This window comes from Carettochelys insculpta, chromosome 4, assembly GCF_033958435.1.
Source record: "Carettochelys insculpta isolate YL-2023 chromosome 4, ASM3395843v1, whole genome shotgun sequence".
NCBI lineage: Eukaryota > Metazoa > Chordata > Testudines > Carettochelyidae > Carettochelys > Carettochelys insculpta.
The window spans coordinates 47,848,713-47,873,764 of record NC_134140.1 but is presented as its reverse complement, the minus strand read 5'-3'; the positions used below and the strand labels follow the sequence as shown (position 1 = coordinate 47,873,764).

The following is a 25,052-nucleotide window of genomic DNA, read 5'->3' as shown; positions in this document are numbered from 1 at the left end:
GACCAACATGGCTGCACCACACCAAACAAAAAGCACTCAATGATAGTTAACACCTGGTGAATGAACTGAATTTGTATGAACTTAAAATGTCTTTAAATATCAGCTCAACAGCAAAAGCAACCCTTCAGTCCTCATAGCATTTGTATGGATTGGTTCAGAAGTCTTAAAAAGTCAGGAACAACTTAATGGCAAGCATTGAAAAAAAGAAACCTCATGCTGCAGTGAAAAGCAGAGGCTTTCCAATACCCTTTAAGTACACAGGCAAAGAAACCACACATTCTGGGAATTTTGCAGACTTTCAGAAGGATACAGAACAAAAATGGGGTCAAATACTAATATTTTAATAAGAGTTGCACTTTCAGAATTTTGTTTGGATCAGTAGGCCCTGGTGGACTCTAGTAATTCCCTAAATTGATCCATGATTGGCTATGTGACATAGAATAATTTTTAAAAAACCCCAGTGATATTTTCAACAGCCTGGGCTAAAGAAATACACACAGATTGTCAACCCGCAGTTCCTATCTGTGGCTTGCAGAACAGCTGAAAGGCACGTGGTACCAAATCTCAATGTTTCTAGCAGCTGCTAGAGATATCGAGGCTGTTAATTTAAAGAAGAGTCTGGAGGCCTGCAAAAGCAGCTGACAGCAAAGAAGATGAGTAATTCCTGCCACCTCTGCTGAGTGTCTGGGAAATAACAGGAAGAAAAAGAACGTTCTCAGAGATTGGAGCACCAGTGGGACTGGAGCTATCACCATTTGGAGAATACTATACAAAAGAGAAGAAAATGAGCAGCAAATCAGCATGTCCAGGTGAATGGGCACCAAGTGTCAAGAAGTGAACGTAGGCAGGGCAGAAGAGGTTGGATCACCCAATAGAGAAGGGCGCGAAGGGGAGCCAGGGACAGAAGCAGAATAGGTGTGGGAGGAGCATACCAATGTTATGAAAATCAAAAAGAGGTGCAGAGATTTGTTCTTTCTGGAACAAAACCGATCATATTAAGCACAGTTAAATACACATCATGCCCCCACCCCCATGTTTCACACGACAAGTTGCTGTACCTAATGGTGCAGGTTGTTCCACTGTCAGTGTTAACGTACTCAGGAGACAGCAAGTGCGAGGGATAGGTCTGTGCTGTGAGGCAATCTGAGAACCTTTGCAATGGACGAGTTGCTTGCCCCTGACTTTATGCAGGTTTGCTTACACCTCACAAACACAGGTTGCACCTCCCTCCTCCGGCACCCTCCAGACCTGACAAGGGAATTTGCTGGATGAAGGGAGGTTCCCTGCCTCTGGCTCCCCCAGCCTGCTGCTAGTTCTATGCCTCAGTAGCCTCCCTGCCTCCACTTCTCTAGCTCAAACCTCTCCAGCCCCCTCACCTGCAGCCTGACCCTAGACAAGCCTCAGCCATGGACCCTGTGGAGGCTGACACAGCCCTGGCCCTGGCTCCAGCTCAAGGGGTGCTGGCTCGAGCCCTGGCCACTGTCCCTGATTACACTGGTCCCAGCTCCAGCCAGACAGCTGGCCATGGCCATGGCCCCATGGGCACCAGCCCCAGTAAACAAGCCCCACCTTGCTCTCCTCCTAACAGCCTCATGGCCCAGGGCTCTCTGGTCCAGAAACATCTGTGGTCCGGGAGGTGGAACCTGTAGATGTGCGAGACCAAGGTAATAAACAGAATTTTTATTCAGAAATATAGGGAAGCGAGGGGGCTAACACAACAGTCCAGCTCACTTGGCTGGGCATTCAACGTTTCTACAACTCCACTGGTCACACAGGAAACTTCTAATGTGACATCGGTACAAAGCTATAAAAAGTTAAAAACTATTCTTAGCCCAGAGAAAAGTAGTTGGACAAAACGTAGCTATGAGCCATGAGCATTAAAAAAAAAAAAAAAAAAGTTATCTGTTCATCTTGGAAGTACTATGAGGCATGAGACAAAATGCTAAGTAGCTGCAACCACACAAGAAACTCATTGACTTGACTGAAATATAAAATAAATCTATAAAGGGAGGGAACTTATAACGCTTACAATGCTCAGACACATCACACTTCAGGAAAGCAGCCCTATTCAGAACACTTCAGTTCATGCTTAAAGTCAAGCCATCCCAAACGGGGATGGACTTAAATTTTGTACTTAATTACTTTCCTACATCAGGGCCATACAACTGATGGTAGGCAGGACATCAAAAGATTGAGATGTAGGTGGAGGACAGGCAGGGGAGTGGGAGGAGATCTGTCAGTTGTTTGTTTCAGGACTCCATGGGTGAGAAGAGGGATTTCCTGTAGGAGAACTGTTTTCTTCACCTTCCAAACCCTAGGCTCCTGAAAATTACCTGGAGAGGGGACAGTGTTGGCAAACCAAGTTGCTTGGGAAGAGGGACTTATCCTGGACTCTCTTCATTAACAATTTTCAGGAAGTCTCTGATCGTTTCTAACACCGGGGCCACTGCGATGGGCAGAGATTTCCCAACAAACTCTAAAGAGCTGGTCAGTCAGCTGGCAGATGGAAAGGTGGGACTTATCCTCAGAAGCCAAGTGGAAAACCAAACCAAACCACAGCGAAGAGGAATTACTGACTTCACCTCACCCACAATAAATATTGCAAAACCAACTTGCTCCTTTTGTATTCATGTACCAAAAGTGAGAGCTCATAAAACATTGAACATTTTATTTTTTCGTAAAATGGACTTTGAACATGGCCAATGTGGCCACCTCCCTGCTGGTGTAAAACTATCGCACAAATGTTATGATCACAAAGAGAATGATTAGGACAAAAAATGTTTTGCAAAGGAGTTCCTGAAAATGAGTGCACCTTGCCAGCACTAGTTGTCATTGTAACATCACTACAGATCAGAACATTGCAACAAATGCTGGGTGGAGCTCTGAATGACAAAGACAGGGTCAACTGGTGAAAGTCCCTCCACTGGCATAGCTTGTAAATTACATCACTGTCATTTTTGATCAAAGTTACATGTTAATGCAGTTACAGTGTACCAGAAGTGACGAGTTCTTCACAAAGCTGATACTTGCACAGCATTTCAAGCCCATTTAGACCCTGGGCAAGTCAATAAATTACTTCAAAAAATTACTTGCTTTTAAAAGTACAAAAGACTTCGGAATAAATTTGTGCACCAACTTCACAAAAAACTAAAATCCCCCACCAAAAGCCCAAATGTAACATAATGCACTGATGTTCTTGTTCCTTTTTAAACAGTCAGCATTCCGGCTTTGTAGTGTATGTTAAAGTATCCTGTTCGCTCAAAGCACAACTGAAACCTGCCTTATTTAGTGGAGAAATTTCAGCGCGGCCCTTTACAAAAGTAAAGTCTGGGACCCCAGCACAAGAATGATTAGCCCCATATGTTTCTGAACTGGTTTCCTTCGAGGAGTTCAAAAATGCAGCTCTCTCACAAGTCAGGCTCTTCGCATCCCTGGATACATCCTGTATGTCCGATATGAATGAAGCCGCCTGCACTGCCCTGCCTGCTGGGCAGGTAGGAAAAGGGGTCTCAGCCACTGGGCTATATAAAGGGTCAGTGCTTTCTCTTACTGATCCGGCATCTTCCAAGGGCATGGAACACACACAAGTGTCTTGGAAAGCCATGCTATGCTTCCCAGCACTATCCTCTTTCCACTTTTTCATTGCTTCCCTCCGCTCCTGAGGGGTCAGACCGTCAAGGTGCTTGGCTCGCAACACTGGAGATGGAAACAATGTCCCTTGAAGAACTCTGAACAGGTATCTGGAACACAAACAGGGTTTTCCAGTAAGCCCTCCCCAGCCATGCTATAGGTCCTAAACAGGTGCATGCAGAGAAGCAAGAGGAAGCATCACTCTGATCTCCCCAGCTGCAGAGATTGCCTTATAATCCCAAGGCTGCAGTAGCCCAATGAACTGTGAGCTTGTACACAGAGATAACCATGCCTGCAGTATTGGCTATCTGGACCAGCGTTTTTAAAAGCACCACGCATTTCAGTGCCTCAGTTTTGGTACGTTGGACATGAGCACTCCTATGCTCTGATTTCGGGAACAGCGTGTACTCGCACTCCAGCTGAAAGTCAGCGGGAGCCGCAGGCCCCTGCGTGTTTCCAAACAAAAACAGTCTGTTTTTGGCAGCACTGCTGAAACTTTTCTGGCATCAGAAGATTGAAAGTCACTCAAAGAATCTTATTTATAAAGTCTAAAAACTTTGCATTTAGTCTACCGTGAAAAATCGGCCACTCCTAAGGCCGGAAAACTGATGTTTCACCCACTGGTTTGTGTGATTTAAAACAGTCAGTGTGTCGAAAGTATACTTCCATGTTGGCTCTTTACTGCATTTGTTTTTTAAAATTAATTCAGGAAGGGAAGCAAATGGTTAGTAGCACCATCTGGAGCCAGGCACAGTGTAGAAGGGAGTATCTGAGCTTTCCTGATACAACAGCTCAGCCCAGGCCTGTAGCACGACCAATCGGCTGGTTTAGCTGCACAGTCTGAGCCAAGGTTGAAAAAAAATATCAGAGTGATGTGTTTATACCAGCAATGTCCACCATGGCTAGCGAGAGGGTCACATGAGCGGCCCTCCTTTGTCTCAGTGATTGGAAATCAGTCATGTGCACTAACTATGATCTGAAGAATAAGATTAACACATGGAACACTGAATACTTCACAAGTGGAAATGTTTTAATCATTCATACAGTAACAGACCCATCATCAACTTCAAATAATAAAACCAGAAATATTTACACTTACTTTGCAATAGGGATGTAAAATCCTGTTTATTTGGTGAATCGGTTAAACGGGATGTTTAACCAGTTCACCTATTAAAGAGAGAATGAGTGGGAGCAGTGGGGTGCCTGATTAGACACAGACAAGGGTTACTCTGGGTGTCCAGTGTGTGAGAGGCATGTGGAGAAGGGGACAGCGAGGCGGTGCGTGGGCCACAAACAGAACCCTTTGATGGGTTGTAGGTTGCCCACTGCTGCTTTATACCCTAAAGCAAAAATATTTCTCTTATGTGTGCTGTGCACCAACCCACAATTAGGAGGAACAAGCTGCATATCTACCGCAGCGATTGCCTAGTAACTTTCAGGAATCCAGACAGAGATTTTTTGAATATTATGTCTTTTGAAAAAGCTCAAACCCAGGGTTTCTGTAAACAAAAAACAAAAAAAAAAACTTTTGAGAACTGTCTCTATAATAAAAAACAGGCCAAAAAACAGCTTCTCTATGATGTGTATACAGGTCACTCTGCTGCCTTATATAAAAATTCTCTGAATATAAATTCTAACCTCTGAAAAGTGGGTAAAGTAAGTTTTCAGTTTAAACATGAGAAGCTGGATTTAGATTAAGTTATTACAGCAATTGTGTACTTGTTTAAATTAAACTGGAGAAGACCCCAATTGACATTTCCTTGCATCCCACATGGGCTCACTTATGCTTACAAATATAAGGCTTTACAGTTTTATATCTTTAAAAAAACCAAGACCACACCAGAGAGATTTATAGCACCATGGCATCAGGGAAAAGAAGAACTGGTTGTTAATAGTGGTTATAAGACAACAAAGTACCTGGGTAGAAGAGCAACACAAGTAGTAATGATGCAGACCAGGTAAAACACTGGGTCCACCATGTGCTTTTCCATGATCCAATAGGGATTTGAAGGTGGATTGCAGGTTTTGCAGGTTGCTCCAAAAGCCAGTGCAAACACAAAATAAAATACGATGCTACCTATCATAACAACAAGGTGTATCCAGGTCTATAATGTGGAAAGAAGAGCCGGGGGAAACGAAAGGAATCAGAGAGTCAGGATTAAAATTACTACAAACAAGAAAAGAGCGCACATTCCTATGGCCCCACCCCCACTTCACAAAAAACTGAGGTAAACAACAAATCAGTTCAAACAGCACTCGCTTGATCTGAGATAAAATATTCCCAGGGAGAAGAGATTCTTCTTTCTATAGATGACAGGAAACACAGTCATATAGTTTAAATTCTTCACCTCCACCCACAATTTTATATTTTTGTCTATTAGAAATAGAACTCATGATACCATGGTACAAGACATTTAAATGCCAAGCTCTTCAGATGACTGCATTACTCATAAGCATCAGAGAAGGCCTTCTCAAACAAGCAGGGACACAATCTTCACATGATACCCTACTACACAGTTTGCTTCAAAAGGCAGAATAACTATGTATTTGTCTCAGATTTTTGTTGTTGTTTTGTTTTGGAATTTGTCTAGCAGCTTGCTGACATCTCTAAATGTCAAAAAAACATTCATTTGGCCATTCAGAAAGCGACATTAAGAGCATCCACAGTTTGCTAAACAAAGGGATTTTTGACACCCTCTCAGATCCACAAAAAAACCAAAAAAACTTGAGTTATAAGCACAAATCTTTAAGCAAGAAGACTTTAGAATACAGCTTGACATTCCCTCGCCTGTGAAACAACTCAAGAATGAGCCTGAGTCTTTGTTTTTTGCATTGAATAACCCACCACCAACTTGTATCCTCTTACTCTGAACAGGACGATGATGAACTCCAGAATTATGACAAACAGAAAACAGCCACCCTGGTTGCTTTAAAAAGCACATTACATAATCCAGTCAACCCAGAATACTATCAATTGTTGCATTTGCTTTTATAGACTTCCTTAGAAACTTGGACAGTTTTATGGCCTAAAACCTTTGACTTGTTCATCTTGGCTACAAATCAGTTCCCAACATTCAAAACTAGAGTTCCACATTTGTCATCTGTGAACATCAAATACTAGGAATCCTAGTGTACTTCAATATCTGTCTTCCCCTTTGCAAAGCTATACTTAACAGCTTCTCTTGCTTCAGTGCTGTAAGAGCAGGATTCCTTTTGTCATTTATCAACAACATTGGTGGCAGATCTTGCTTGCCTTACTCCTATGAGTAATCCTGCTGGCTCCAATGGGGCCAGTTATAGGAATACTTACTACTCACGTGAATAAAGCGATCAGTGTTTGACTTATATTTTATTTGCTTTCATATATAGAGTTTTCTCTCCTTTAGCTTTAATAAAAGTTAGATGAATACACTGAGAAAAGAATAAATTCTTTAGAATGCATGCAGAACATACTTACCAATGTTTTACTCTCAATTAGGAGGTGCAGTAATATTACGAAGAGTGCTGCTGTGTTTAATGGGTTTCCAAAAGAAAAGATGTCTATGTCAGAGCCAAGATAAGTCTGAAAAGCAAGACACATGCTAACTGATAAGTAAGAAACACATTAATTGCTATTAGAGCCACTAATATTTTGATATTTCACATTCTATGAGGATATAAGCAACAGCAAAAGCGGATCAATTTTCACATGCAAAATTCAAAAACAGGTCCAATAATGATCCTGAATTTTAACGATGTATGAGAAAGTGCAACCAAAAATCCCTTAGTTAAGTTTAAAAATCACACCAGCAAAGTAGAGAAAACAATAAGTACATTAATTCAAATGTAGTACTTACAAGGTAAGGCACAAAAAAGCAAACCAGACTTTGGTAAAAAGCATCCAGCAAGGTGATCCAAAACGTTGGAGGTGAGTATGCCTAAAGAGGAAACACAGGAGGTAATGGCCTCAGTGAAATGAACAAATCCCAGCAGCCTCAGCTTTAAGTCACTTCTGACTCTGGGAAAGCTAAATTCCTATCATCATGCACAATCTTGTTTGCACAAGGGCTTGCAGCTCCGCTTACGGCATGCACTATTTTAAGAAGATAAAGATAGTGAGCCTGCAAACCCCAAATCAATAATCCGAAAGAAGCATCACATGTAAACACTGGATAAACAAGAGACATTTACTGATTGTCTACGTGGGGATACAGAGGAAAACAGCTCTTGTAGAACAGCTTAATGTGGTCAACTTCCCCATGCAGAGGGTCATGGTAAAATCACTGTAGGGACACAACGAATTACCAGAGATTATAACAAGGATGAGATGCGGGCCTGGGTCTTGGAGCACGTTCCACTAGCACATCCCTAGGACCACATGAAATCACATTAACGTGGATGAGACACCTCTTGGACATAGGGGGCTGTAACTGCAGATGCTGATGCAGAACTTGGACCATGGTTTGTAAAACAACTGTGAAAGGTGCACTGTCTTCTGCACTTTGTACAGGGCTAAGCACTGAAAAGACCTGTCCTTTGCACAACGTAAGCTACAGCATGCACCCTATGGAAATCGATCCCCCTGTGCTGTGGTACGCTGATCGCACAAAACGTTCCCACCAGTTTTACATTACACCCTTCCTTCAGAATTCCTGACTCAATGCACTTCGTAGTAAGAGATAAAGGAAGAAATATTTAACAATGGTTCCAGAAGAGCAAGGCAAAATGCTTAAAAAGGGACAAAAAGCAGACCAAAGTCTCATTAAAAAACAGTGAAAGGGAGAGGAAGGTTTAGAGCAGTAAAGTCCAACAGTAACTGAAGGATCGCCGCACTTTTCATTGTTGTCCTTCGGTATTCGCCACAGCTCCTTCCCCCAGCACTCTAACAATGCCCGCCCCCTCAGCCTTCCTGCTCTAACCCAATCCCTCTCCCCCCCTGCAGAGTCAGGCACCTCCACCACCGTCGTATCCGTGCTCTCCCTGGTGTGCGCGCGCACGCGCACACACACACACACACACACTCTCTCTCTCTCTCTCTCTGAATGCAGCGACTCACCAGAGCCACCACTGCTGCCTCAGGAGTTGCAAGGTCTGTGCCGGCAGGAGCCCCGCGCCACGGCCCAAGCTGTAGCTGCGCCAGGGTCTGAGCTGCAGCCCCACGAACTGTGCCAACAGGAGCCAGGCCAGGCCTGAGCCACGGCCTGAGCCGCGCTGTGGCCCAAGCTGCTGCCGCAAGGCACTTGCCCTACCAAGTGGTGGGGCGCATGCACAGAGTGGGCAGGCAACACCCGCGTGTGCGGCTTGGAGGAGTCGCATTTAAAGGCTTCAAAGAACCGCGTGCAGCTCCAAAGCCAATCGCCACACCACAGCGTCCCACTTGCCACATCTGGCGAGTGCAGAACGTGTTGGACGACACCCTAGGTTTAGAGGCAATGGGGGAAAGGTGGGCAGATACAGGGCCAAATGTATGGGATGTATTTAGTATAAAGTCTGACTCGCAAGGCCCCAGCTTCAGCCTGCCTAGAGTGGCTGGACAAGCATCTTATTCTGATAGCGCAGGTGATTTTGCAAACTTCATCACTTTGCCAGCCAAGTGACACAAAATAGGAGAAGTGAAATTGAACAGATGGGGAGAGGTAGGAAAATGCACCCTCACCTACAACACTGAACTTGTACTTGCTATGCTCCCCCCAGCCCCTTTCCCTTCGAAAGCAGCCGTGGCTCCTGCAAGGATCTGCAGTTGATGTTACATCGCCAGCACACTGCGTGCAGGAGCATCTTTCACATCAGGAGCCATTAATCCAGTGATGTTGGCTGTTGAGAGGCCAAAGATGGATGGGAAATGGTGAGGTTTTAGGCTAACAGTATGCTGAATGCCACTCAGCCTGTTTTTATTGTGTCAGCAAAACTTGCTAGACAATAAGTGTTTTAATTCCTCCACAGTTCACTTCTCCTATCGTACAAACTTTGCTAGAGCACATGCTGAGCAAAGCAGAAACCAGGGAAAGGCTGAATGAATTGCCTTATTTTAAGCGAAAGCCATCTGAAAAAAAAAGATTAAGGTGATTTGCTAGAGTTTAAACATTTTGTTGGAAGTTTTCTTGCTTCATTACAGGCAGTGTAGTGTATACAGAAGGGAGCTGCAAGAGGGAGGGACCAGTGAAGCCCAGAACAAGCAGCATTAAGGAGGAAAGGAACCTAGAATGATGGGATTTATCTGAAGATGGTCCCACAGCATGCAGTATATTCTGTTCTGTTCAGGTTCTTATGTTATGCTTACCACTGTGGTAGCAGGGTCCTTCAAATATCCTGAGGTACGAGTACCTTAGTATTTAGCAACCTTGCAGACACCCGTGTCTCAACCAATGTGAGCTGTGCATTAGCTAGCATACTGGTAATCAAATTTGCATCTATCTCACACCCTCAGCCAGAACCCTCCCTCTCTCCTCCTACTGGCTCACCCCACAAGACAGCAAGGGATCTGGCTAAAGACCTCTGAAAAATAGCTTTCAGTGGCATGGCATGTCTCCGCCAGATGATTTAAGAGAGAAGTGCAGCAAAGAAAAAAACAAAAAAAACAAAAACAAAAAAACCTGAAGCCAATTTTGATGGTCTCAGTCTACCTTGGGCCAACGATACTTTAACGTACCTCAGATTTCTGACCGGTCACATAAAGCTCAGGGAGCTGCAGGAGGATCTCTGCAGAGATGTCTTTGTCCAGAATGCCATAAATGATGGGTGGCACCGAAGTGAAGAGGAGGTTGAAGAAAATCAAAACCCAATAGTCAGTCATGGACGTTCCCGAAAACCCACAGAAGAACTGGTACCAGAAGAGGAGGTTTACATAGGCCTGACAGTTCAAAGACAAAAGAGTAAACCAAAGCCACAGCTGAGCATTATGTAAGCTTGGGGAGGTAAAAAAAACAGAACAGATCTTATCTCTGCATTGTTACGGGAGGTCTGTAGAGAATGAAACACACATTTGCTTTCCAAATAATTATGGCCCCACTCTGCACTAAAAATATAATTTCATTAGGAAATGTCATAATATTTCAAAACCCAAAGTCCAGCTGCATAACTCATTTCAACATTCCCCTTGTTACCACCTTCCAGTAATGCCTGCAGACTGTTTTTTAAATAAAGCAGATAAAGTTTAAACGATTTGAAATGAATCTGGAGCAGTCAACTCAATTCAATGCAGATGGACAGGCTCAGACTTCTGCCAATGCAGCTTGAAAGCAGAGTCCTTTAATAATGCCCTTAACACCTGAGGATTATGCATTCATTCTGCAGTCTCCACCTCCACCCGTGGAATGTCCACACACAAAATGCGTTTTGTCAACAGCTTGACGACAAAACTCAGCACTTTTGCCGGCAGTCTTCTGCCTCTGCCATGAGGCACACTACCGCTGTCAACAAATTCTTTTGAAGAAACACTGTGTGGATCCCCTGGGAGGCCTTCTCTTGACAGACGGGGCGTCCAGAACAATAGGCAGCCCTGTCTGCTGTGCTTCCAGGTGCGTGTTACGTTGAGAGAGCAGCCAGGAAGTTGATAGAGCGGCACGCTCTTCTGATTGGCTTTTACGTGTGGGTGTACTCTCATCGACAGAAGTTTTGTCGGGAAGTCTCTTCCGACAGTGACTTCTGCTCACAAATTACTGTAGTGTAACCATGGCCAAGAAGACTGCACCGTCTCACACACATAGACTAAGGTTATGCCTACACAGCAGCGTTTTTTCAAAATAAGCTGTTCTGAAATAGCTTATTTCATAACAACATTTCTACACCCAAAAGTGCATTTCAAAGCTGCACTTAGCTACTTCAAAATACAGCACCTACACACACAGAGCTTATTTTGAAATAGAATCATTGGATGCACTTTGGCTTATTTTGAAATAGGCTCTAGTCCTCATAGAATGAGATTTACCAATTTCAAAATAAGCCAATTGCTATTTCAAAATTATTTCGAAATAGCAGCTGCATTGTGTAGATGCTAGGATAGTTATTTCAAAACAACAGCTGCTATGTCAAAATAACTTTGCCGTGTAGACCTGCCCTAAGACTCTTCACCTCAATACAGAGTAGCCACATACCACATTCTTGTAGAAAAAATAAAGGATCATGTTAGCCAGCCGGGTGTAACACCAGTGACCGTGGACAAGCAGCAGTTTGCGGAGGTGTTTGAACTGTGAAATTGCAAAGTCACTCGCCATCACAGCCTGGAACACACACAAAGGAAGAGCTGTGACACCTGAACAGCTAAAATACACGGGGCAATGTGCATCAAATGCAAATCAGAGTGATCGTGGGGCATTTTCATTACATTACTCCTATTTATTGCTCACACTGATCAGAGTAGCAGCCAGTGCCCCATTGAGATCAGGGGCTCTTTGCGCTAGATTCTGCACAAACACACGCAGCTCTAATGTGCCTGAGGCAGGAGGACGGCCTCATCTGCCCTCATATACATCCATGACAACTGCATGTGGGCTCCATGTGTTTGTTGGCCCCGGAGCAAACAACAGGGAGTTCAAGAACAAGCAGCAGGCTCCCTCGTCCAAGCACACAAGCCCCTGCAGTGCTCAGCCGCTGACTGCTCCTGGGAAAGCACTCAGGCTTGGGAATGAGCTCAGAACACAAAGTGACCCTTTCCAGGGCAGCATATTCATGGCCACTACATGTCAGGGCTGAATCCCAATTCTATTCTCATCAGAGTCTGGTTTGCAGCTGTGTCCCGTCTCCACTACCTGCATGCCTTCTTGGCCAGAGAGTCCCACTCCCGTATCAGCCACCTGGATCATACTGACATCATTGGCTCCATCACCTTCCAGGGGATGCGGGGAAGGGAAAGAAGATAAGTTTAGTTGGCAACAACATGGAGGTAGCTCTCCTGGCTAATGCATTCTACAGACACAGAAGAGACAAATCTATCAGAACACAGCCCGGAGTACTCAGAATTATTCTTCCAATCACTACTGTAAAACTATGAACTATACCATGCTAGTAATGGGAAGCAGTGGATTTTACAGGATAGTATTGCCCAATGGATGTTTCCCGTTACATTTTTCAGAAACTTGCCAATACCCTGGGACAGCACAACTGGGATCCTTGTTAATTCGAGCCCTGAGTGACATTCCCTGTCCCTTCTCCTGTACCTGGTGGGATTTGCAGCAGAGAATAGCAGAGAAACTTCCCTCCCACATGGCCTTTGAAAGTAGAAAGGAAAGGATCAGTATTAGAGCTATTGCTAGACTAGGAAGAAGAGCTTGCCCAGAACTAGTTATGGGTCAAATTCACTGGCAGTATTGTACTGACTCAGTGGAGCTACATCAAGTTTATGGCAGAAATGCATTGGCCCTAGGTAGTGCATTTCTTTCTGGGGTAAAACTTGTAAGAGACAGCAACAAAAATATTAAAAATAGCTCCTCCTTTTCCCAGGAGCAGAGAGAACCGAGTGCACAGCCAGGCTGAAACTCACCCACAGCTAACGTCATCACTTTCAAGCTGTTTCGCACCAGTTTGACCACTTCACTTTTCTGCAGGGGTGTTGCTCTGCAGCAGACCACAGCCCGGCACCGCTCTGTGAGCTCCAGGAAGATACTCTGCAGGCTCTCATGCAGAGCATATTCTAAAGTCTTTCCATCAATAACCAGGCTGGCACTGAACTCCGGAGCTTGGGTGGAGGGAGCTGGAAAGATGCTCGCAAGTTTCAAGGTGGGATTTCTTTTGGCACATGAACTTTTTTGTATGTCTTCTAAAATAGTGTTCATCAACAACGCACAGGCATCCTTGTGTAAGGCAAAGAGAAGGAATATTAAGCTGATGCATCTTCTATTCTGGTTCTATTTCCAGTACATATACACAGTATGCAGAGGCCAAATCTTGCAGGTGTCATCTCACTGACTTCAGTGGGACTTCATGCATGAGGAAGATGATTCAAACTGACTCACCAGCTCTATTGGTTTTTTTTTTTTTTTTTTTAAATCATAGTTGGATAGAGTTTGCTGTCTGAAGAAAAGGCCCTGTCAACCTTGTTTAAGCAGACTGGCCTGGATTTTGCACAACTAGATGGGAATATAATGAAGTACATTGGAAACATTTACTGGACTATAATATGAGTAATAAACATTAAGGAGTCTGTCATATAAACCAGAGCTAGTTATGAGCCTTGTGCTCTCAATTTGTTTAATTTGGAATGGAAACCCAGGGATACCTTGCAAACGCAGGGTAAAGCCTGGATTTTATTTGCAAAGTTTTCCAAAAAATTCTTATATTCTTTTTTTTTTTTTTGTTGTTATTATTCTTTACAAAAAGGTCCAAACAATTTTTGTAAAAAAGTCTGTCTGCTTCTAATTTTAACTAGACATATCAACAATCATAGAATTCTGGGACTGGAAAGGGACTTCAGGAGGTCATCTACTCCAGCCCCCTGCCTAAAGCAGGATCAACCCCATCGAAATCATCCCAGCCGTGACTATGTCAAGCCGGGACTTAAAAACCTCTAGGGATGGATATTCCACTACTTCTCTTGGTAACGCATTCCAGTGCTTCACCACCCTCCTAGTGCAATAGTTTTTCCCAATATACAACCTACACCCCTCCTTCTAACTTCAGACCACTGCTCCTTGTTCTGTCATCTGTCCCCATTGAGAACAGTCTCTCTCCATCCTCTTCAGCGCCCTCTTTCAGAAAGTTGAAGGCTGCTATCAAATTGCCCCTCAGTCTTCTCTTCTGCAAACTAAATAAGCCCAAATCCCACAGCCTCTCCTCATGTGCTCCAGACCCTTAATCATTTTCACTGCCCTCTGCTGAACCCTCTCCAATGCGCCCACATCCTTTCTATACTGGGGAGGGACCCACAACTGGATGCAATACTCCAGATGTTGCCACACCAGATCCAAGTAGAAGGGAATAACAATTTCTCTAGGTTTGCTGGAAATGCTTCTCCTAATGCACCCCAATATGCCGTTAGCCTTCACGGCTACAAGGGCACACTGTTGACTCACATCCAGTCTCTCATCCACTGTGATTCCCCAGGTCCTTTCCTGCTGCACTGCTACTTAGCCGGTCAGTCCCCAGCCGGTAACAGTGCTTGGGATTCTTCCATCCCAAGTGCAGGACTCTGCACTTATCCTTGTTGAACCTCATCAAATTTCTTTTGGCCCAATCCTCCAATTTGTCTAGGTCACTTTGGACCCTATCCCTACCCTCCAATGTATTCACCTGACCCCCTACCTTAGCGTCATCTGCAAATTTGCTAAGGGTGCAATCCATCCCCTCATCAAAGTCAGTAATAAAAGATGTCAAGTTCTGTCTACCCCAGTTTTACTGGAGGACATCAGAACTTATTTATTGTTACAGCTAAAATCTTACCCAAAAGAGCAAGGTGTTGCACATCTAACATAGGCACCATTCATTCCAACTGTTAAGTAACTGTGGAAAGCTGATTGGTATTAGCAAAAATGAATACACAATATTTTTTTAAATAAATGACTAAAAACCTCTTCCCTTTTCAAGCCGTTATTGCATTAATTATCCAGTTATCAGAGAATCTTTCAAAAATGCAAAGACTTGAGTGTCTAAAGTATAGAACAAGAAAAACACCACCCCTTCATCTTTTTCCATGTTCTTTAATATAGTTACTTAAAGAACAAAATGTTGACGTGTACCAAATCCTCCGCACACATGTGTATTGTGGAAGCAATGGGGATGTGATATATTTTTAAAAAAAAAAAAGGCGGGTAACCCAAACTTTAACTAAACTCCTTATGTGCCAACTGAGAAATAGGAAGGCTCTGTGTACCCATCTTTGCAGTACTATTTTTGCAGGTTACATGGATAATTGTTAGCTTTTTTTCCTTTAAAATGCTATCTGAAATAGCTCACAAAACAAGGAATGAAAATAGAGTTTAAAGTTACAAACAACCAGCAGATGGAATAATTATCAAGGACGACAGCTCCATTTTTGAACACGGCTTTATTTACCAAATTATGGAAGTATTTTCAAAAGGAGAAGGGGAAAAAAGATTTTTCTCCATTGAAAAATAAATAGATTAATTCTTTGGATCTCTGTGTGTAAACAGCACTTTAATGAGATAATTCTTTGTGCATTAATGCTAAAAAAAGAAAAAAAAAAAAAAAGAGCTGAGGGAATGACCCAGAGAAGCAAAAATTTAAATTTAAACACAATTTCCATCCCAACAATTCTCTGAATACTGTTTATATACCTAGTGTATTTTAACAGCTGGTTTTCTTCAAGCATTTATAACGTACGTTGTATCAACTTCCTCCCCAAATACAAAGAGAAGCGAGATGTTGTAGTCAAATTAAATACATAAGCATTTAGGGGGTGTACTTAGAATCAGGTTTCTGCAAAACAAATATAAAAATATTCTTTATGCATTCGGATGAGGGGAAGACCCTCAGTTTTTCAGTCTACAAAGCACATCTTAGAAAGCGTGTAATTTAAAAAACAAAAACAAACACAGCACTTGTAGCGTGTAGCCAGACCACACAAACAATCATTCTCCACTCACTTTACTTTGTGATCTGAGGATAAAGATTTTGTCTTCTGGTTCCAATAACCTGCAAGCATAGGCTATATTGACTGCGGTCTCTTCCTTATCTCCTGTCAGCATCCAGATTTTGATTCCAGCTTTTCTCAGGGCTTCTATAGTGTCTGGAACACCCTCCTGCAGGCGATCTTCAATCCCAGTGGCACCTATGAGACAAAGGACACAGGTTAAATTAATAAATAAAATTAAAAAGACAAAACAAACATGGAAAATTCTAGTTAGTCATCCAGTCATAGAAATTTAGAGCTGGAAGAGACCTGAAAGGTCATCTACTCCAGCCCTGCATACTGAGGCATAACCAACATTTACCTAGATTAACTTTGACAGGTGCTTGCCTAACCTCTCCTTAAAAACCTCCATGGATGGGGATTCCACAGCCTTACTTGAAACTCTATCCCAGTGCTTAAGTAGTCTCACAATTAGAAAGGTTTCCACGCTATCTGAAACCTCCCTTGCTGCAGACTAAGCTAATTACTTCTTTTCCCCCCTTCAGTGGGCCAGGAGAACAACCAGTCATCATCCTCTTTCAACACTGCCAAATATATCTGAAGACCGACATTTGGCCTGTCCAATGCCCCTCTTCTGCGCCCCCATCTCCTCGTCTTAAGGCTAAAAACACCCAGATTTTATTCTCCCCTTATGGGTCAAGTTTTCTAACAAAACCTAGTTTTGTTGCTCTCCCATTTACCAAATCTCTCCTAAAGTGTGGGACACGGACCTGGACTTTGTACTATCGCCGGGGCCTCACCAATACCGAGAGCAACAGAACAATTACCTCCCATGTCTTATATATGACATTCCTGTCAGTACACCACAGAATTACATCAGCCTTTTCATAACTGCGTCACACTGCTGGATCATATTTGATTTGTGACCCACTAGAACTCCACAGTCTTTCTTCTGAGGTACTACTGCCAGGAGCAGACAGCAGCCCCCTCTCACCCTTCTGGAGTCCCAAGCCAGACTACGCAATCACTCCAGCCAGAACCGGCCCCTCCGCTGGGAGTTTGAGACCCCTGGTCATGTGGGACTGTGCCAACTGTCTTTCTTTAAGAATAAAAAACATCAAGATATATCCCATCTACTGCTGCCCTTCTAGCCACTAGGCCAGTAAACCTATCAAAAGAGGAAAACAAGTTTGTCTGGCATTATTTGTGTTTGTCAAATCCATGTTACTCCTTATCACCCTATTATCCTCTCAGTGTTTAAAAATGAAATTGTGACAATCTGTTTCAGTGTCTTTACAGAGATCAGAGGCTAATTGGACCTAATTCACTGGGTCCTCTTTATTCTCCTTTTTAAGAACAAGGGACCCTGCTTGCCTTTCTCCTCTCCTCTGACACATAACCCATTCTCCAAGGCTGGGTCTACATGTGCCCCTTCCTTTCAAAAGGGGCATGTTAATGAGCAGGTTTGAAATATGCTAACGAGGTGCTGAAATGAATATGCAGCACCTCATTAGCATAATGGCAGCCGCGGCAATTTGAAAGTGCAGCTTTTCAAATCGTGTGCTGCCCGTGGAGATGGGACCTTCTGAAAAGATACACTCAGTTTTCGAAAGCCCTTCTTCTGATCACCAGATAGGAAGGGGCACATGTAGACCCAGCCCAAGAGTTCTTGAAGATAATTGCTGATGGTTTGGAGATTACTTCCTAAGCTACCCTATGGTGACTGTCTTTAGGTGCTTCGATAAGTTAGATGTATTTAAAATATTCAATGCTGAAGAGGACTGAGACAAAGTAATGAGTTAGGTCAGACAAAACTCTGGTTACTCCTGTTTTAATGAACAGCTGCCACATGGGTGATTGGCCAGTGGCCAGCCACACACCAGGAGACAATGCCCTTCAGACTCCTGGTCTTTCAGTGGCTGGAAGTTATTTGGCTCAGACTCAGCTGGCAGGTTGGACACTGCCAGTTGTTAAGCAGAGGAAAAATATTCTCTTCCAGCTTGACCGAGTACATAGTATTAATACAGTTCTGCCACAATATTTGCTTTCTTCTCCATCTAATCCAGGGCAGCTATGTGCACAGTGCAGAAACATAAAGGAACAAACACCCCATCTGCCGCACAAATGATATTCTTACTGGACATTACATTCTTAAAATCTGTATTGAAATAAAAAGTGATTTGGTTTAGTAACTGTGGGATCCCACCACCTGCTACACCAAAAGGACTGGGGCTCCCTCTACATCAGCCTGGACTCCACCCTTCTCTCTTCAAACATGGACTGTGGACCATTCCAAGCCTCTGACTGTCACCTTGATAATAACTGGATTGGCTCCACCTGTTTGCTCTGCAGCCTCTATTGCTACTCCTACACCACGCACCACTTACAGCGACGGTGCACAGCTGCATGCTACAGCAAGAAGCAGGCTGCATCCACACTGCAGTGGGCAGCTACAAGTGTCAGAGAAAGAATCTTGCGGGGGTTGGGTTGGGGGCAGCAGGGAAAGGCTCCTGCAGTGGGGAGCTGACAGCCACCATGTCCATGCACCACGAGGTACCCCCTTATGGCCAGGCATGGCACCGCGGCTCTCTCGCTGAACTAGCATCCCCCACTGACAGCTACTGCAACATGGTGGTGGTTTCTGTCCGTAACTCAGCACTTTGGCTGGGTCACAATCTGTCGTCCACCCCAGCTGCAGTCACAGTTGTTCCAAACAACCCAAAAATGTCTTCTCACAGAGCCCTCTGCCCCTCTCTCTGACAGCTCTTCAGCTTTTTCCTTGTTTGATCAGGGTCTCTTTCTCAGCTTCGCTGCTTGGAGAGTCTGCCCTCCTTCCTGACTCAGGAGTCTTCTTGCTCCCTGCAGCCTCTACAGAACAGAGGTCCCCAAGTGTGGGGAGCACCTCCCAGGAGGAGTTGGAGGAATATTCTGAAGCTCTGATCGTTTGCACTTACCCCCAACTATGCCCCCCAACCATGTCCATGTCCTTCCCAGCTCCCCATAGCCACTTCCTCCCGCATCTGGGAGGCAGGGAGGGAAGAGAGTGTTAAGGTAGGAGTCAACCCTGAAAAACCTGGGGGCCACTGCTACAGAAAACAGAGGTGATTTCCAGAGCTTCCTCCCTTTCACTGCCAATTCCTGTCCTGAGCGCCTGACCTTTACAGGAACATCCTTCCAGCTCCTTTCCCTGCACTCTAGGGCTCTCTCGTTGCTTAAGCCCACTTCCTTTTACACAAGAGTAGCCTGATTCCCCTCAGGTCGGGCCCATTCTATGATCAGGTTGACTCAGTCCCTTCTCCAGCCCAGAGGCTGGCATCCCTGTTACGCTGCCACAGAGGGACACTGCAGTACTAAAACAGCAGAGTAGCTTGGGAGGCACTGCTTGGGCTGTAAAGAGCTGTGTAGGTACACACAGATTCAGGAGTATCTTTACTTGTCTCAGCAGTGCCTCACTGCTCTGTACACCCATGTCTGGGGCATGTGCTGCGTGCACTCTCCATGCTGCCAGGAGGACCTTATGGATGGAGCTACCGTCATTTCCCAGCACTTGTCCCTTCACTCCCCTTCTTCTGAGTCACAGCTACAGCTACACCATGTGCTATTGTTTAAGAAAGCAAGGGGAGGAAGAGAGACGCAGGAAGCAAAGCACTTACCTCCCACCTAGCACTCCAGGGCAGACTGTGTCATTGACCCTCTTGCCTAGGCTGGGGGGGAAATGCAGAGCTCCCCTGCCATGAGGGGACCTCCAGAAGGGTTTCCAGCAAATGCCAGTGTTTTCTACCTACCAAGAAGGGTTAACTTGGTCTCAAGCTTCATGGTAGATTCAAGCAGCAGCTCTTCCCTATTGTCAATACTGGTTTCTGCTAAAAAATGGTTATTTAACCACTCTGCATATTCTGCATCACTCATCACCTGTGAAGAAGCAGGAGAAAAAAAAACCCACAAAAGGTCACTGCATCGGCTCTACTCAATGCCCCACCTATACAAACCTCCATAGTTTTGCTTTGCAGACAGGCTTGGGAACATTTCTTTTCATTACCGCTGAGCTATACTTTGAATGTCTGTGCAGCTTTGAAACCAAGATGATACGTGGCTGAAATGTCAACATGACATTTGTATCCAAACCACACAGCACTGTAAACTGCACATGGCCTGAAAGTGAAGCCACAAAACTGGCCCAGGTATATTGGTGTTCATAACAAACTGGGCAAATTGTATACGTTTTGTGAATATTCCCCTAACACTGCTCACCTCCCCATCTGATAGTCACAATTCTATGGATAAAGTTTGAGGCATGAAACTACCTGACACGCTGCATGGACACCCGATGGCTATCGCTACACTATCGAGTTTTGCCAACAAAGCCCTGCTTTTATCAACAAAGCTGGTGGAACATCCACCCACAATATGCATTGTTGACAGTTTGTTGACAAAACTCAGCACTTCACCGGCAGCACTCTGTCTCTCGGCCACAAGGTGTAACGTTGCTGTCAACAGACTGTCCACAAAAAAGCTGTGTGGACGCTCTGGGGGTCCTTCTCTCAACAGACAGGGTACCCAGAACTATGGGCAGCCTTGTCTGCTGTGCTTCCAGGTGCCTGTTTTCTTGAGAGAGCACTCTCCAGATTGGCCTTTTTGTGTGGCTGCACTCTGTCAACAGAAGTTTTGTCAGGAAATCTCTTCCAACAGTGACTTCTACCAACAGATCACTGCAGTGTAACTGTAGCCGCCAGGTAAAGCAGTAGAACAGGTAAATTGACTGATCTCTCTGAAAATCACCCTTAGACAAAAGTCTAGTGATGTGAAAGCACTGTTTAGAAGCAGGGAAGTATGTCTCACAGCTGTAGCACTCAACATTCCAGAGAAATTATGTCATTTCTTGAACGCCTATAAATCTTTTCACAAGTTACCTTTTTAGCAATACACAATGTGCGCAGTCCTCTTCTGGCATAATCATCTAAGTGTTTCTGAGTTCTCTCCTTAATTTTCTTTTGGTCCATTTCTGATTTATCATCTGAAATTTTTTAAAAAACTAATAAGTAAAATATGCCTTCTTGGCAGATAGCTGACATATTTTCAAAAGAGCAGGTTTAAAAAAGTATTATTTTAACTTTTAAACAGACCTTTATATTTTCATATCATACTCAGGGCCTGTGTTTGGTGACTGTGCCAGTGTGTCTTGCTCTGGGAAAAGTAATGCACGTTAGGAAACAAAAATCCCGATTATACATAGAAAATGGTGGGGTCTAAATTAGCTTTTACCACTCATGAAAAAAAATCTTGGAGTCCAAGTGGATCATTCTCTGAAAACATCCACTCAACATGCAGTGGCAGTTAAAAAAGAACATATAATGTTGGGCATCATTAAGAAGCGGATAGACAAGAGGACAAAAATATCATATTGCTTCTATATAAATTCTTAGTATGCCCACATGTTGAATGCAGCATGCAGATATGGTCATCTTATCTCAAATAAGATATGGTGGGAATTGGAAAAGGTTTAGAGAAGGACAACAAAACTTAGTGGAGGTATGAAATGGTTTCAGTATAAGGAAAGACTAATAAAACTGGAACTTTTTTGCTTGGAAAAAGAGATGAGGAAGGAGGAAATATGATAAAGATCTATGAAACCATAACTGGTGTGGAGAACGTGTGTAAGCGACCATGAGAGGGATCTAGGGATTATAGTGGACCACAAGCTAAATATGAGTCAACAGTGTGATGCTGTTGCAAAAAAAGCAAACATGATTCAGGGATGCATTAACAGGTGTGTTGTGAACAAGACATGAGAAGTCATTCTTACGCTCTTCTCTGCGCTGGTTAGGCCTCAGCTGGAGTATTGTGTCCAGTTCTGGGCACTGCAGTTCAAAAAAAGATGTGGAGAAACTAGAGAGGGTCCAGAAAAGAGAGACAAGAATGATTAAAGGTCTAGAGAATGTGACCTGTGAAAAAAGGTTGAAAGAATTGGGCTTGTTTAGTTTGGAAAAGAGAAGATTGAGGGGAGACATGATAGCGGTCTTCAGGTATCTAAAAGGGAGTCATAAGGAGGAAGGAGAAAACTTGTTCTTCTTGGCCTCTGAGGATAGAACAAGAGGCAACGGGCTTAAACTGCAGCAAGGGAAGTTTAGGTTGGACATTAGGAAAAAGTTCCTAACTGTCAGGGCTGTCAAACAGTGGACTAAATTGCCAAGGGAGGTTGTGGAAATCTCCATCGCTGGAGATATTTAAGAACAGGTTACATAGATGTCTATCAGGGATGGTTTAGATAGTACTTGGTCCTGCCATTGGGGCAGGGGGCTGGACTCGATGGCCTCTCGAGGTCCCTTCCAGTCCTAGTGTTCTATGATTCTATGAGATAGTAGCTTTCAGGATCCGGACGAAAGGAAGAAGGGTGAGCAGTAACATACAGACCCTTGATTTCAGAAGAGCAGACTTTCACTCCCGAAGAGACCGGATGAGCAGGATCCCTTGGGAAATGAAGATGAAGGGGAAAAGAGTTGAAGAGAACTGGAAGTATTTTAAAGAAGTCTTACTGAAGGCAAAGAAACAAACAATCCCGCTGCATAGTAAGAAATGCAAACATGGTAGGCAACCAGCTTGGCTTAACAGGGAAATCCTTAGGCAGCTTAAATTCAAAAAGGATGCATACAAGAAATGGAAACATGGACAGTTGACTAAGGAGGAGTATAAACATACGGCTGGAGAATGCCGGGCAGTAATCAGGAAAACAAAAGCACAATTGGAACTGCAGCTGGCAAGGGATGTGAAGAGTAACAAGAAGGGTTTCTACAGGCATGTGAACAATAAACAGGTTATCAGAGAAGGTGTGGGGCCATTACTGGATGAGGGAGGTAACCTAGTGACAGATGATGCAGGAAAAGCTGAAGTACTCAATGCTTTTTTCACCTCAGTCTTCACGGACAAAGTCAACTTCCCCATGACAGTCCTAGACAATGAAGTATGGGAAGGTGGAGGGCAGCCATCTGTGGGGAAGGAACAAGTTCTGAGCTATCTAGAAAAACTAGATGTGCACAAGTCCATGGGTCTGGATTTAATGCACCCCAGGGTACTGAGGGGATTGGCAGAGGTCATTGCCGAAAACTTTGGCCATTTATCCTTGAAGACTCTTGGAGATCAGGTGAGATACCAGATGACTGGTAGGAGGCACACGTAGTGTCCATCTTTAAAAAAGGAAAGAAGGACAATCCAAGGAACTATAGACCCATCAGCCTTACCTCAATCCCTGGGAAAATAATGGAGGGAATCCTCAAGGAATCCATTTTGGAGCACTTGGAAGAAGGGAAAGTGATCAAAAGTAGCCAACACGGATTCACCAGGGGCAAGTCCTGCCTCACCAATCTGTTTAGCTTCTATGACGAGGTAACAAGCTCTGAGGACATGGGGAAGTCAGTGGATGTGTGATATACCTTGACTTCAGCAAGGCTTTTGATACGGTCTCCCACAACATTCTTGTCCATAAGTTAAGGAAATACGGATTGGATCCTTGGACTATAAGATGGATAGAAAGCTGGCTTGATGGTCGGGCCCAACGGGTAGTGGTCAGTGGCTCAATATCTGGATGGCAGTCTGTTTCAACCAGAGTGCCACAAGGCTCGGTTCTGGGGCCGGTGTTATTCAACATCTTTATTAATGACCTGGATGAGGGACAGGATTGCACCCTCAGCAAGTTTGCGGATGACACAAAACTAGGGGGAGAGGTAGATACGTTGGAGGGTAGAGAGAGAATCCAGAGGGACCTGGATAAATTGGAGGACTGGGCCAAAAGAAATCTGATGTGGTACAATAAGGAGAAGTGTAGAGTCCTGCACCTGGGGCGGAAGAATCCCAAACATTGTTACAGGCTGGGGACCGACTGGCTCAGCAGCAGTACGATGGAAAGGGACCTCGGGGTTATGGTGGATGAAAGGCTGGATATGAGTAAATAGTGTGCCCTTGTAGCCAAGAAGGCTAACGGCATACTAGGGTGCATTAGGAGGAACATTTCGAGCAGATCTAGAGAAGTAGTTATTCCTCTTTATTCAGCACTGGTGAGGCCACATCTGGAATACTGTGTCCAGTTTTGGGCCTCCCAGTATAAAAAGGATGTGGATTTGCTGGAGCAGGTTCAGCGAAGGGCAACAAAAATGACTACGGGTCTGGAGCACGAGACCTATGAGGATAGATTGAGGGATTTGGGCTTGTTTAGTTTACAGAAGAGAAGACTTAGAGGTTATTTAATAGCAGCCTTCAACTTCCTGAAGGGGAGTTCTAAAAAGGAGGGTGAGAAACTGTTCTCACTGGTGTCAGATGGCAGAACAAGGAGTAATGGCCAGAAGTTGAAGAGGGAAAGGTGTAGGTTAGATATTAGGAAAAACTAATTCACCAGGCGGGTGGTGAAGCATTGGAATGCATTGCCTAGAGAGGTGGTGGATTCTCCACCCCTTGAGGTTTTTAAGTCTCGGCTGGACAAGGTCCTGGCTGGGATGACTTAATGGGGGTTGATCCTGCTTGAAGCAGGGGGCTGGACTAGATGACCTCCTGAGGTCCCTTCCAGCCCTGTGATTCTGTGATTCCGTGTAAAGAAATATTATCGACTTCTCTGATAATACAAAATCTAGGCATCACCAAATGAAATTAACAGGCAGCAGATTTAAAACAAACAAAAAGAAGAATTTTTTGCACAATGCATGGTCAACCTGTAGAACTCCTTGCCAGAAGATATTGTGAAGGCCAAGACTATAAAAGGGTTTAAAAAGAACTACATACACTTATGGAGGATAGGTCCTTCAATGACTATGGGCCAGGATGTGTAGGAATGGTGTCCCACAAGCTGGGAATGGGCGAGAGGAGATGGATCACTTGATGATTACCCCTTTTGTTCATTCCCTCTGGGATGCCTGGCACTGGTCACTGTCAGAAG

The 25,052-nt window shown here is 44.2% G+C and overlaps 1 protein-coding gene across 2 annotated transcripts in view; it reads right to left on the bottom strand.

Moving 5' to 3' along the window:
- Positions 1-1,970: 1,970 nt before the first annotated feature.
- The window catches only part of ATP10D (ATPase phospholipid transporting 10D (putative)), a 79,387-nt gene continuing 56,305 nt past the window's right edge, over positions 1,971-25,052 (bottom strand). For both annotated transcript variants that reach the window (XM_074992717.1, XM_074992716.1), the window contains 11 exons: positions 21,043-21,146; positions 19,918-20,044; positions 16,146-16,330; positions 13,088-13,397; positions 12,357-12,433; positions 11,703-11,828; positions 10,259-10,459; positions 7,467-7,547; positions 7,088-7,192; positions 5,548-5,735; positions 1,971-3,740 (listed from right to left, as the gene is read on the bottom strand). In XM_074992717.1, coding sequence (XP_074848818.1) covers positions 3,215-3,740; positions 5,548-5,735; positions 7,088-7,192; positions 7,467-7,547; positions 10,259-10,459; positions 11,703-11,828; positions 12,357-12,433; positions 13,088-13,397; positions 16,146-16,330; positions 19,918-20,044; positions 21,043-21,146 — 2,030 coding nt within the window. In that variant the 3' untranslated portion in view covers positions 1,971-3,214. The remainder of the gene's footprint in view (positions 3,741-5,547; positions 5,736-7,087; positions 7,193-7,466; positions 7,548-10,258; positions 10,460-11,702; positions 11,829-12,356; positions 12,434-13,087; positions 13,398-16,145; positions 16,331-19,917; positions 20,045-21,042; positions 21,147-25,052) is intronic.